Source organism: Rhinopithecus roxellana, chromosome 19, assembly GCF_007565055.1.
Source record: "Rhinopithecus roxellana isolate Shanxi Qingling chromosome 19, ASM756505v1, whole genome shotgun sequence".
NCBI lineage: Eukaryota > Metazoa > Chordata > Mammalia > Primates > Cercopithecidae > Rhinopithecus > Rhinopithecus roxellana.
This window is the reverse complement of record NC_044567.1, coordinates 47,955,704-47,970,593: the sequence shown is the minus strand read 5'-3', so window position 1 is coordinate 47,970,593 and position 14,890 is coordinate 47,955,704. Positions and strand designations below refer to the sequence as shown.

At 40.1% G+C, this 14,890-nt stretch overlaps 1 protein-coding gene across 2 annotated transcripts in view; it reads right to left on the bottom strand.

Moving 5' to 3' along the window:
* The window catches only part of NF1 (neurofibromin 1), a 295,792-nt gene that overhangs the window by 137,417 nt on the left and 143,485 nt on the right, over positions 1 to 14,890 (bottom strand). For both annotated transcript variants that reach the window (XM_030923838.1, XM_030923837.1), the window contains exons 21-29: positions 14,008 to 14,448; positions 13,495 to 13,634; positions 13,087 to 13,209; positions 12,544 to 12,627; positions 11,290 to 11,406; positions 10,597 to 10,778; positions 10,265 to 10,476; positions 7,061 to 7,222; positions 6,812 to 6,915 (exon numbers count right to left, since the gene is read on the bottom strand). In XM_030923838.1, the coding sequence (XP_030779698.1) occupies positions 6,812 to 6,915; positions 7,061 to 7,222; positions 10,265 to 10,476; positions 10,597 to 10,778; positions 11,290 to 11,406; positions 12,544 to 12,627; positions 13,087 to 13,209; positions 13,495 to 13,634; positions 14,008 to 14,448 (1,565 nt within the window). The remainder of the gene's footprint in view (positions 1 to 6,811; positions 6,916 to 7,060; positions 7,223 to 10,264; positions 10,477 to 10,596; positions 10,779 to 11,289; positions 11,407 to 12,543; positions 12,628 to 13,086; positions 13,210 to 13,494; positions 13,635 to 14,007; positions 14,449 to 14,890) is intronic.

Genomic DNA, 14,890 nt, shown 5'->3' with positions numbered 1-14,890 from the left:
TTTGTTTTAACAGATTAACTAGTAATTTTGTTTCTATACTAATTAACGTATTACAGAAATGCTTTGGACACTTATGTAATTGCTCTAGATTCCTTAAGAGTTTGCTGTGTGGTACAGCATTGAATACAGTAAGAGTTCAGAAATTAGCATGGACTGCAAAGCAGGAAATATTTCATTGAACAGGTGGAGTTCCAAAGGAGGCACAGAATTTGCATAGACAAAAGAAGTAAGGGTATTTCAGAAAAAGAAAGTACGTAGGGCAGGTAATCAGTTCAATCCAATAAACATTTAGTGCACATCTACTATTTGCCATCTTAGTGTCAGGTGCTGAGGATTCAACAATAATTGCCTTTCGACCTTTTCAAAAAGGAGAAAGACATATACACCAGATATTCCACACTAAGTACTCAATACAATAACTCAAGGATATTGTGATAAACATATATTTGGTCTCTGCTCCTGGTTCCTGACACATTGCTCTTAAAGCCCTTGGAATCTCTGGAAGTGCTGAGTGTCTTTTGTATGATAATGAGATGACCAGTGGCTGGGAGGCCCTAGGGAGCTTCAAGACGGGGCTAGTCACCAGAAGGACCAAGTTATGATTAGAGGGTTGAGACTTTCAGCCCCACTCCCCAACTTCCACGGAGAGGAGAGAGGCTGAAGGTTGAGTTTATCACCAACCACTCATGATTGAATCAATCATGCCTATGTAATGAGGCCACCATAAAAACCCAACGAACAGAGTTTGAAGAGCTTAAAGGTTGCCAAACACAAAGAGGTGCCTGGAGGATAGTGCATCTGGAGACAGCATGGAAGCTCTAAGCCCCTTCCCACATGCCTTGCCCTGTGTGCATCTTTTCCATCTGGCTGTTCATCTGTATCCTTTGTGATATCCTTTATAGTAAGTAAGCAAACGAAAGTAAAGTATGCCCCTGAATTCTGTGAGCCATTCTAGCAAATTAATCCAATTCAAGGTGAGGCTGTGAGAAGCACAGGTAACAACCTGTGGCTTGTAATTGGCATCTTTAGTGGTGGCAATGTGACTCAGCCCTTATCCTGTGGGAAATCTGATGCTCACTCCAGGTAAACAGTGTCACGGTTGAACTGAATCACACAGACACCTGGTTGGTATCCATTGGAGAATGGCTGATGATTGTTAGGAAGCCAGAGGAGGAAAATGAACCTGCAATATGTGGCTAATTGAAGAGACTGTCTAAATATGGGGATTATATGCAGGTAGAACGTTAAGATACAACAGTAATCCAAATCTTAGATATGGAGGCCTAGGAATTGGTGGGTATGAATGAGATTAACAATTTCTTTAACAAGGCTCAAAGAGACTGCTAGAAACCCTGACAATTGCGTTTTTTTTTTTTTTTTTTTTTTTTTTTTTTTGAGTCAGCATAGCAGCAGGAACACTGCAGTCCATTTCAGGTTTCCCTATAAAACAATATGTTCTAGCCACAGTGCTCTCTTGCTTCCCACACGTCCAATGGTAACCTGTTGAATATTCTAGTAATTCTGAACTACAACGAACATCTGTGTTCAATTATTCAAGTGTTCCTGTGTATAAAACTTTTCGCTCAAGTTGATTTTCAAAGAACCAGCTTCAGAATTGGAGGTGGAGCAAGATGGCTGAATGGAAGCCTCCAGGGATCGTCCCCCCTATTGGAACACCAATCTGAACAATCATCCATACAAAAAAAGCACCTTCATAAGAACTGAAAATCAGGTAAGTAAACAAAATACCTGGTCTTAACATCATATTAAGGAAAGAGGCACTGAAGTGGGTAGGAAAAACTGTCTTGAATTACCTATATCACCCTTCCTTCACCTCCTGGCAGTGGCCCCATGGTGTGCAAAGAAAATCTGCATTTGGGGGACGGACAGTGCAGTGATTATGGAACTTTGCATAAGAACTCAATGCCGCCCTGTCATAGCAGAAAGCAACACAGGGCAGAGCTCAACTACTGCTCACGGATGGAGAACTTAGAACAGACCTAGCCAGAGGTAAATCACCCATCCCAGTTGTTGAAACCTGAGTTCCAGCAAGCCCCACCACCAAGAGCTCAAGTGCCCTGAGGTCCTAAATAAACTTGAAAGGCAGTCTAGGCACATAAGGACTGCAGTTTCTGGGTAAGTCCTGGTGCTGTGCTGGGCTCAGAGCCAGTGGACTTGGGGTAGACCTAGTGAGACAGCCAGGGCAGCCAAGGGAATGCTTACATCACCCCTCTCCCAAACCCAGGCAGCTCAGCTCAGTTCATAGCTCCAACAGAGACACCTTCCCTCTGTTCAAATACAAGAGTGGAGAGAGTAAAGAGGACCTTGTCTTGCAACTACCAGCTTAGCCACAGTAGGAGAGGGCACCAGGCAGAGTCCTGAGGACCCCATTCCAGGCCCTAGCTCCCAGACAACACTCCTAAACAAACCCTGGGCCAGAAGGGAATCTGCTGTCTTAAAAGGAAGGACCCAGTCCTGGCAGAACGCATCACCTGCTGACTAAAGAGCCCTTGGCCCCGAATAACCAGCAGGGATAGCCAGGCAGTACTTGCTGTGGTCCTTGGGTGAGACTTGGGAGACATGCTGGCTTCAGGTGTTACCCAGCACATTGCCAACTGTGGTGGCCACGGAGACAGACCCCTTCTGCTTGAGGAAAGAAGAGGTAAGAATAAAGAGGACTCTGTGTTGCAACTTGGGTACCAGCTCGACACAGTGGGGCAGAGCACTAAGTAGGTTCCTGGGGTCCCAGATTCCAGGCCTTGGCTCCTGGAAGACATTCCTGGACCTGCCCTGGGTTAGAGGGGAGCCCCATGGCCTTAAGGGAGAGACTCAGAACTAGCAGCATTCACCACAAGCTGAATGAAGAGCCTTGAGCCTTGAGTGAACATCAGTGGTAGCCAGGCAGCTCTCACCATGGGCCTGGAGCAATGGCGGCCATAGGAAAAGACTCCTCTGTTTGAGAAAACAGGAGGGAAGAGTGGGAAGGACTTTGTCTTACAGCTTGGGTGCCAGCTTAATGCTTAGCCGCAGCAGAATAGAGCACTACGTAGATCTCTAATGTACCCGACTCTAGTCACTGGCTCCTGAACAGCATCTCTGGACCCATGGAAAACTCACTGCCTGAAGGGAAGAACACAAGCCTGGCTGGGTTTGCCACCTGCTGACTGTAGAGCCCTTGGGCCTTGAGTGAACATAGGTGGTAGTCAGGCAGCAGAACTGCAGGCCTTGGGCAAGACCCAGTGCACTCCCAGTGGTGGTGGCCACAGGGATGCTTGTGTTGCCCCTCCCCCAGCTACAGGCAGCTCAACACACACACACATACACACACACACACACACAGAAAGAGAGAGAGAGAGAGAGAGAGAAAGAGAGAGAGACAGACTGACTCTGTTTGTTTAGAGGAAAGTAAGGGAAGAGAACAAGAGTCTCTGTTTGATAACCCAGGGAATTCTCCAGGAACCACCAAGGTGGTACCGCTAAGAGTATACAAGAGCCACAGCATTACTGAGCTTGGAGTGTCCCCTAAAGCAGATATAGCTGCAGTGACCAAAGACTTAGATAACAACACCCAAGTGCCTTCAAAAACTTGGAAAGCCTTCCCCAGAAGGATAGATACAAACAAGCCCAGATTACAAATACTACAAAAATACCTAACTCTTCAATGCCCAGGCACTAATGAACATCCATAAGCATCAAGACCATCCAGAAAAACATGACCCACCAAACGAATTAAATAAGGCACCAGTGATCAATCCTGGAGAGAGAGAGATATGTGACCTCTCAGACCGAGGATTCAAAATAGCTGTTTTGAGGAAGCTCAAGGAAATCCATGATAATGTGGAGAAGGAATGGGAATCCTACCAGATAAATCTAATGAAGAGATTGAAACAATTACAAAGAACCAGGCAGAAATTCTGGAGACGAAAAATGCAACTGACATACTGAAGAATGCATCAGAGTCTCTTAAAAGCAAAATTGATGAAGCCGAAGAATTAGTGAGCTTGAAGACAGCCTATTTGAAAATACACAGAGGAGACAAAAAAGAATAAGAAAGAATGAAGCATGCTTACAAGATCCAGAAAACAGCCTCAAAAGAGCAAATCTAAGAGTTACTGGCCTTAAAGAGGAGGTAGAGGCAGAGGTTGCACCATTGCACTCCAGCCTGGGCGACAAGAGAGAAACTCCATCTCAAAAAAAAAAAAAAAAAGGAGGTAGAAAGAGCAGTAGAAAATTTATTCAAAGAGGTAATAACAGAGAACTTATGAAACCTAGAGAAAGATATTTATCAATATTCAAGTCCAGGAAGGTTACAGAACACCAAACAGATTTAAACCAAAGAAGATTAACTCAAGATATTTAATAATCAGACTCCCAAAGGTCAAGGATAAAGAAAGGATCCTAAAAAGTAGCAAGAGAAAAGAAATAATATACAATGGAGCTCCAATATATCTGGCCCCAGACTTCTCAGTGGAAACCTTAGAGGCCAGAAGAGAGTGGCATGACATATTTCAAGTGCTAAAGAAAAAAAAAACAAAAAACTTTTACCTTAGAACAGTGTATCTAGTGAAAATATCCTTCACATACGAAGCAGAAATAAAGACTTTCTTAGACAAACAAAAGCTGAGGGATTTTATCAATGCCAGACCTGTCCCAGAAGAAATGCTAAAGGGAGTTCTTCAATCAAAAAGAAAAGGACATTAACAAGCAATCAGAAATCATCTGAAGGTACAAAACTCACCTGGTAATAGTAAATACACAAAATATTAGAACACTGTAATTGTGGTATGAACTACTATCTTGAGAAGACTAAAAGATGAACCTTTTAAAAATAATAACTACAGCTTTTCAAGACACAGATAGTATAATAAGGTATACATAAAAACAACAAAAAGTTAAAAAGTGGGGAGATAAAGTTAAAGTGTAGGGTTTTTATTAGTTTTCTTTTTGCTTGTTTGTTTGCTGCTTTATGCAATCAGTGCTAACTTGTCATTGGCTTAAAAGAATGGCTCATAAACTATTATTGACAAGCCTCATGGTAACCTCAAATCAAAAACATACAACAGATGTACAAAAAATAAAAAGCAAGAAATTAAAACATACAACCTGTGAAAATCACTTTTACTAAAGGGAAGGCAGGAAGGAAGAAAAGGAGGAAGAGAAGACCACAAAACAACCAGAAAACAAGTAACAAAATAGCAGGAGTAAGTCCTTGTCAATAATAACATCGAATGTAAATGGACTAAATTCTCCAATCAAAAGACGTAAGAGTGGTTGAATGGATTAAAAACAAACAAACAAACAAACAAAAAACCCCCATGACCCAACAATCTGTTGCCTACAAGAAACAGACTTCACCCTATAAGGAAAAACACAGACTGAAAATAAAGGAAAGAAAAAAGATATTCCATGGTTGGGCGTGGTAGCTCACACCTGTAATCCCAGCACTTTGGGAGACTGAGGGGGGTGGATTGCTTGAGGTCAGGAGTTCGGGACCAGCCTGACCAACATGGTGAAACACCGTCTCTACTAACAATACAAAAATTAGCCAGGCAACGTGGTGGGCACCTGTAATTCCCGCTACTCAAGAGGCTGAGGCAGGAGAATCACTTGAACCCAGGAGGCAGAGTTGCATGAGCCAAGATTGTGCCACTACACTCCAGCCTGTGTGACAAAGCAAGACTGTGTCTCAAAAAAAAAAAAAAAAAAAAGCCAAAAAAAAAAACAAAAAATAAAAAAAAGAATACATATGGCAAATAAAGTCCTAACTGAAAGACAAGAATATCTTAACATGTGGCTTATAAAAAGTAAGCATAAGAAAATCAGTTAAAATTTATTCACTTAACAAATATTTATAAAATGTTCACTATAAGGCAGACACCATGCTAAACACTCATGGAAGGATATAAAGATGTAAAAATGTGTAAGAGCCAACAGTCTAGAGGGGAGATAAACTCATAAACCGTCCCAATTGTTACAATGGTGGTGTGAGGCACAGAACAAAGCATATTTCTTTGTTCATGGGTAGTACCTGGTAACAGGCAGAGAAAGCTTCACAGAAATGGTGGTTTAAACTGTACTCTGGGCTGGGCATGGTGGCTCACACCTATAATTCCAGCACTTTTGGAGGCCAAGGCAGGCAGATCACCTGAGGTCTGGAGTTTGAGACCAGCCTGGCCAACATGGTGAAACACCATCTCTACTAAAAATACAAAAAAAAAAAAAAAAAAAAATTAACTGGGTGTGGTGGTGCCCGCCTGTAATCCCAGCTACTCAGGTGGCTGAGGCAGGAGAATCACACGAACCTGGGAGGCGGAGGCTGCAGTGAGCCGAGACTGCGCCACTGCACTCCAGCCTGAATGGCAGAATGAGACTGTCTCAAATTAAAAAAAAAATGACAAATAAATAAACTGCACCCTACATTACCTATTAGCCTCTTTCCCTTCTCCTAAGTCACTCCTCATCATAGGAGAAGTGAGTTAGAAAAAGAGTATGCATGCAAGTGACTGTATATGAATATGCAAATGCATGGATAAAGGACAGTGGAATAGACTTAACTAGTAACAGTCTCTGGAGGTGGAAATCAAAGACACCTTTCTCCAGTCTGTCCCTGGATCTAAGGCAAATAAAAAAAAGGATACCTTAAAAAAAATTACAGATATCATTAAAGTGTATTTGCATATAACTTTTATAATTAAAAACTAATTTTAATGTTCAAGGGGAGAAGGCGCCTTGCTTCATGCAGTGTTAGTAAAAAACAAAACAAAAGAAAACAAAAAAAACCAGAGCAGTTCTATGTGAAAAGATGACAAACCTGGTAGGATCCACTTCAAAGCTAACATGTTGCCAATCAGAGGATGTGATCACAATTCGTAATAAAGGATCCAGGAGTTTCTGTAGATAGGTAGCACCATATACCTACAGAAATGCATGAGTAGGAGTTGATTATGCCTGCTCCATATATTTTACCTTAAAAGAAGACAATCAGTCCTGCACATTCTGTACATAATCATTACTTGACATACGTCAGCACACACATGCACACAAAATGAATGATACAAACCTTGAAACAGAACGTCATTATTTTACTGGCCAAGCTGTTGCCTCGGAAAAGAGTCTGCATGGAGTCTGCCAATTCTACTTCTTTTGAAAACATGTTCCAGAGCAGTTGGTAGAGTAAATGCCGAGAATCAAACAGAGTAACCAGAACTCGAGCTAGTTCATCCTGAGAACAAAACACAATCAGCTTAGCGCAAACAATCCCATTTTTGTTCTTAGGTAGAAAGCTAAAGAGTAGCAAAAATGTAAACCCAAAGTTGACAACCACTTGCTAAATTAAGGCAAATGGTGACTGATTAATATTTATCCTGAGATTTAACTGTGTACATTGTTTATGATAGATGACTATATACCATGCCTACGATAGCTGTTAATTCCAAGGATTAACTGGTGAAAGCTATTGAGAGAGGCCTAGGCTTTACCAGGAGACAAAACCTCCAAGATTCAGCTCAAATTACATCACAAAATGAAAGAGAACAGAAACAGAAGATGACAGTGAAGAATTTAGTTTGATTTGTACAAGCATTTGCACAGAGCAGAAAGAAGACTGAAGATCAGAAGAGTTCTACTCTCTTCTCATACAGTCAGGGGAACTCAGTGAATACTGAATATATACTAGGCAGAGACATGACAAAAACAGAGACTATAGGATTTTTGAGAAATCAGGAAGAAAAGGAATTGGGTATTCAGAACCTAGAGATCAGTCAGATTTACATACAAAGCTAGGGGTGTAAGGATGAGGGCTGAAATTCCTATCTATTACCTAAATGACATCCTTTATAACTCCCTGTAGTAAAGCAGTTTGGGGTACACTCAAGAAAAAATGATCTAATGGTAAACCACTGTTTAATCACATGATAAGAAGAAATTTATAGAGAATGGGGTAGCTATAAAAAGATGCCTCAATCCTCAAGCACTAACAACAAAGGCCAGGATTATGGCCCATAGCTCTCTAATTCTTGCCTGATCCTAGGATTACAATAATGTGATAGGTGAGATCTGGCCTAACAGAAAATTCCTTCTCAAAGTCATATAATATAAAACTCAACGAATTAAAGCTACTTGAACTTAACTGATTTTTTTTTTTTTTTTTTTGAGACAGAGTCTCGCTCTGTCACCCAGGCTGAAGCGCAGTGGTGTGATCTCGGCTCACTACAAGCTCCACCTCCCAGGTTCATGCCATTCTCCTGCCTCAGCCTCCCGAGTAGCTGGGACTATTGGCGTCTGCCACCACACCCGGTTAAATTTTTTGTATTTTTTTTAGTAGAGACAGGGTTTCACAGTGTTAGCCAGGATGGTCTCGATCTCCTGACCTTGTGATCTACCCACCTAGGACCTCCCAAAGTGCTGGGATTACAGGTGTGAGCCACCACACCCGGCCCTTAACTGATTCTTAATTTAAAAAATTACTGAGTATTTTCAGTGCCAATTATAAATAGGTGCTAATAAGATAATTCAGAACATCCATTTTCAAAACATTTGAACATCTGTGAACTAATTTTAGGCTTCAAGAAGGTTTCAATAATTTGGGGCTGTTGCTAATCAATGAGTGTAAAATTTCAGTTATACAAGGTAAGTTCTAGAGATCTGCTGTGCAGCATTGTGCCTACAGACAGCAATACTGTATTATACACTTAAAAATCTGTTAGAGGGTAGATCTCATGCTACGTGTTCTCACCAAAATAAAATATCGAGGAGAAGCATTTCAGGTGGTGGCAGAAGCAAGGGTGCTCTAAGGCAGAAACAAGTCTAACAAGGAGGGACAGAAAGGTAGCTGGTGTGGCTTTGGTGAACAAGAAAGAAAATAGCTTAAGATGATGTTAGAGATCTCTGAGGCAGGGCCCAGATCAGGTAGAGCCTTGTAGGACAGGATAAGGAGTTTTAATTCTTTTTTTTTTTTTTTGAGACGGAGTCTCGCTCTGTGGCCCAGGCTGGAGTGCAGTGGCCGGATCTCAGCTCACTGCAAGCTCCGCCCCCCGGGGTTCACGCCATTCTCCTGCCTCAGCCTCCGGAGTAGCTGGGACTACAGGCGCCCGCCACCTCGCCCGGCTAGTTTTTTTGTATTTCTTAGTAGGGACGGGGTTTCACTGTGTTAGCCAGGATGGTCTCGATCTCCTGACCTCGTGATCCGCCCGTCTCGGCCTCCCAAAGTGCTGGGATTATAGGCGTGAGCCACCGCGCCCAGCCAGGAGTTTTAATTCTACTTTAAGTACAGGTATAAAAAATTTTACTTTAAGTACAGGTATAACAATGACAGATTACCTTATTAGTCATAATTTACTATAACTGAAATCAGTTTTGGTACAGTAAAAAGCAAATAGCTTTTTAACACTGGAAAGGAACAATAACCCTTCTCAACGTTTTAGCATGTATTAAGAATGATGTGATTTTAGGAAAATTTTTCATTAAATTAAGAGAGAGACCTAATAGCCATATGATGTTTTCAGTGTTTAAAACAAATATCATAATATCAAATGCAAATAAAAAGTACTTAAATTTTTAAAAAATTGTATAAGACATTCTGGGGAAAAGAATAGCAAACTGGAGGTAGTACACAGGCACAAATCGTGGATTCGAGCTCCAGTGTTGCAACAACTAACTAAAATTAGGTTTAACCTAATTACCTTATCAAATATATGAAGACACCAGAGTAGATCAGCGATTTTTAATCAGTGTTTAAACGGAACTTTTTAGTAGGATGGAAAGATATAGAACACCAGTCAGCTCTAGCGGTGCAACCACTTCCCTACAGCTGAAAAATCACCTAACTAAACATCTTCTTTCTTCTGGGCCGAGTGCGGTGGCTCAAGCCTGTAATCCCAGCACTTTGGGAGGCCAAGGTGGGCGGATCACAAGGTCAGGAGTTCGAGACCAGCCTGGCCAATATGGTGAAACCCCATCTCTACTAAAAATACAAAAAATTAGCCGGGAGTGGTGGCGGACGCCTGTAGTCCCAGCTACTCGGGAGGCTGAGGCAGGAGAATCGCTTGAACCCGGGAGGCGGAGGTTGTAGTGAGCCGAGATTGGGCCACTGCACTCCAGCCTAGGAGACAAAGCGAGACTCCATCTCCAAAAAAAAAAAAAAAAAGATTTCTTCTGGCCCTAAAGTTTTACCCATTTATTCAACAAACACTTACTGAACAAATATATTCTGAAGGATTTGCTATATGCCAGGCACTTTTCTTTCCCGCTTACTCTATGCACTTACCCACTGAGAACAAGGAACCACATTGGCCAGAGCCATCGCTATAGGGAGTTCTCCTTGATCACCCATCATTGTGACCAGTTCCACCAATCTCTCAAACCGATCAGCCAATACCGTTTCTGCAAGTGTGTCAAATTCTGTGCCTTGTTGAAGGATTTTTGTCAGAACTTCCATAAATGTAGCTCTTGTCTGGAGATCCTTGTGGTAACCTAAGCCTAATGTGGACAAACAGATGCAAATTTACTAACATGGCCTTGCTGAAGTAATTTTTGCTTATCTTACATGCCAGTTCTCTAGGTTTTGTATTTCTATATGAAACTTTCTTTTGATCTCACCTATGGAGTGCATGAGACCACTGTCTACGTTGGCATTGAGTAAGTTTGACATTGCAAGGACTGTACAGTGCCTCAGTGATGCCAGCCTCCGAGACATGCCACGTTTCCTGCCACCTGTTTGTGCATTTTCATCTTCAACTTCACTGCAGTCATTCAAAAGGTTCATAAATAATGTGAAGTATCTGAGAAATAAAAAGACTGACCTTTACGTAGGGAAGGCCGTATCAACTAGAAAGCTAACCAGACATTCCAAAACAATCATATGTGCATGGTGTGACTGGCCCTGGGTTAACTGTTTCTTTCCTCTCTCAGGATAATCAGCCAGGGTGGCTCATTATGAAGTGTGCTATGTTGGACATGATTTTAGTTGATATAGCCTAGTATATACCCTTCATAACATAAGCATCAAATAGATGCAATGTTACCTGGTTAAATGTGTCACTTTTAATGCTTAGTATATAAAATTAGTGGTCCAAACAGCTTAGACAATGTCACTTTTGTAAATGACTTAATGAAGCAATCTGGGTTTTATTATAAGTAAAATTTCACTGATCATATTATTTTCTTTAAAAAAATCACAAAACACAGTTATTTTCCTATCCTAGTCCTGTCATGGGGATTATTTGTTTTTGTGTGTGTGGTGGGGGGCTTTATTTGCTTTTTGCTTTATGTTCTTTGGTGACCGAAATTTACTTAAGAAATAACTGTGATTTGGCTTCCATCAATTCCACACCATCTCCTTCTTCAGGCTGCAGAGGGAGACCAGCTAGAAGTGAAACTACTGCTTCCATGCTTGCCTGGTCCAAATCTCTGGAAAAAAAAAATTTAGAGACCATAAATCTTTCAGGCTCTTTTGCTTCCCCTCAAATAAACCTCTTACTAACAGATATAAGCCTTAGGAAATATCTATTTCATTAAACAAATTATTAGCACAACCCGAATAATTTGAGTTAATATGCAGATCCCAGAATACAAAATCATCTCAAATGGGATAAGGTAATACTTTCTACAAAGTAATCTTGGCAAAATGATTACCTTAAATTTAGAATGTACAATTAGCCCTCTGTATCAGTGAGTTCTATATCCATGGATTCACCCAACCATGGACTGAAGAAAGTTGGGGGAAAAAAAGTAGGGTTTCATCTGTACTCAACATGTGCAGATTTTTCTTTGTTGTTATTCCCTAAACAATATGATATAACAAATATTTATATAACATTTATATTGTATTAGATATTGTAAGTAATCCAAAGATAATTTAAAATATATGGGAGGATGTGCATAGTGTATATGCAAATACTATGACATTTTACGTCAGAGACTTGAGCATCTGTGGATTTTAGTGTTCAAGGGAGTGAGATGTGGGGAGGGGTTTGGGGAGTGGTTTCTGGAACTAATCCGACAGATACTGAGAGAAGACTGTATTATAAAGCGAGGCTTGGTCAAAGAAACATATGTGAATGCTTATTATACAGTCCATAGTGTTTAATCACTTTCTGATATGTGTCAATAAGTATTTATCATTAAAGCAGACTTAATTATTTCCTTTTTTTTCCGTCTCTGGTGCTTGAATCAGGAAATCAATTATTTCTTAGAAAGATTCAACACAATGAGTTCCTCAAGTAATACCTTTATCTATCTAATCATAACATAAATGCAATCTGAGGCTTTATGTATCTTATTTCCCAATAACGCTACACTATTCTTCATAACCTAGCAACACTAACTTCCCAAACATATCGCTCTTTCACATTTATTTTTACTGAAAGTCTATCAGTCAAAAAAAAAAGCAGTAATAAAGATTAGTATCTTTACATATTTCAAACACAAAAGTTTGACATCTAAAAAGTTTAAATACACATAAAATACAAGTATAAAGCTGTAATGAAGTAGTTATAATTCTCACAGTAAAACCCACTAATACTTGAAGGTCATTCTCTTTTTTACCTTGTAAGACATTTTACATCATCATCCGCTGCTTGGTTTGATGTTCCCATAACCCAGTCTGTCAGGTATTCTACCATCTTATTCCTATAGAATGGTGGAGAAAAGAGAAACAGCAAACAATTTTTTTGAAGCCACACACACACCTTTAGTCATGTAAGATTTCTTATAGTGCAGATAATTTGCCAGATAACCTAAGTGACATGATGACTTTATAAAAGAGATACTGCTATCACAGACATAAAAGCCAGAAGGGAACAAGCAACATGGATATTTACCCTCCATTCTGGCCCTTAGTTATGGTATCAGATTGGAAACAGAATCAAATTCTTAGCTCAATTATAGCACAGTTTTAGAAAAAGGGAGCACTGTCACAGGCACAAAGCTTAGGGAAATTTGAGAAGAGAAGTAGAGAAAAACAAACATGTAAATTGCTCTCTTTTCATGTCCTCCTTTCTACCAATAACCACATATCTACTCTTTTCCTATACTTCATTGAACATATTAAGATTTACAAGACCCTACACTGCTCTTTTGAGAACTCACCTAAATTTCATCTCTTGGCAAAATGAGAGGTCATCTCTCCTTGCCATCATTACTTCAACTAATTGACACAGTTTTGTTTTTATTTGAATCGCATGGACCATATTCCCAAGCACACGAACATACCTATATAGACATAGAAACAATAAAAAAATTATCAGATATAGACAAAAGAGAAGGCATTCAAAGTACTTTAGTCATCAAGTAAAATGAACTAAATTTAAGTTTGAAAACAATAAGATATTTACTTAGAAAAGAACATACACAACTTCTGGTTACCTTATTGTCACACCCTAGTTTGTGTGCAGTAAAGAATGGCAAATTATTTTATCAATTACCACCAATATCAATGTGTAAGAGGTTTTTCTTATCTCTTAAAATGTTTCTGCTATATTTCAGTAGAACGCTTACCTGACCAGATTTAACATCATTGTTTCAATGCTAGCTTGCCCCAGATGTTCAGAGCTGCCTTCGGTATGATTATCTAGCAAGTTCTTCATTATAGCTATGGTTTGTTCTACAAATTGAGTATTGGTATCAGTCAATAAAACCTATAGAAAGAATAAATATATTAAAGATGTGCCATCAATGCCCACAAGACAGACCCCCTAGAGAGATGAAACTGACTGATCTAAACACACAGAGTAAGTGCACCCACAAGCACAGAGCCAAACAAGCATACAGATATAAGAAGACACTCGTACCCATACACAAGGCACGTATACCCTCAGGCACATGTACACACCAGAGTTCCTAAGAGGCAAGCTGACCCCTACATTGAGATGACTCTACTTTCTGCAATTTTTTGGAAATTTTTAAAAACTGTGAGAACCTAATTTAAATAATCTCAAAGAAAAAGGCTTATTTCAAACACGTCACTCTATTCATAGGGAAAGGTTAAAAATAAAAAAGAGAACACTTTACCTGTCCTTGGGAGTCAAAAAACTTGCTGATGGTATTCTTCAATTTGTTAAATAGCATTGGATACAGAGCAGGACTCAATTCTAGACCCACCAGATCCTTAACATTGGTCCGTATTTGAAGTCCCACTTTCTCATGGTTACACACCATTAAGGACAAGAGCCGATCCATAAATTTGCTGACAGGTGTATCGGCGTTTCCCTCTGAGGACATCACTGAAATCATGGAACCCTTACGTTCATTGACTGGACCCATGGGTGGGCTATAGGTTGCCAGGCCAGAATTGCTTCTCTGCTGGAGGCACACTCCCCCAAGGGCACAAAGGAAGCCAGTCATGTTGATCCATTCCTGTAGGGAGTCTGTGTCAGACAAATCTATGGATCCTCCTCCACTCACATGGGACATTCGCCTCTTAACAATGGTCTTGTGAAGGCTTTCAGCAGCCTAAACACAAAATTTTTGTGCAAAGCATGAATTAAACCTTAATTAGTTGAGACTTGACAAATTATTCTTCATCCAACATTTATTTCATGACAAAAGTACAAAAATGTAAAAAATACATTAAAATCAACCCCCAAAATTACCATATACATTTTTAAAGAGCCACTGATTTATTTTTATCATATACTAATATAATCACCCGAGTATCAAATGTCTTTCAAAAAGCTTTGATTTTACATGGATGAACCTTGGAAACATTATGCTAAGCGAAAGAAGCTAATCACAAAAGCCCGCATATTCTATAATTCCATTTACAGAAAATATCCAGAATAGGCAAATCTACAGAGACAGAAAGTAGATTCGTGGTTGCCTAGGGCTGGAGAAGTTGGAGGAAGAGAGGCAAGAAAATGGGTGGAGGGTGGTTAGAGGCAGAGATAGCTAAAGG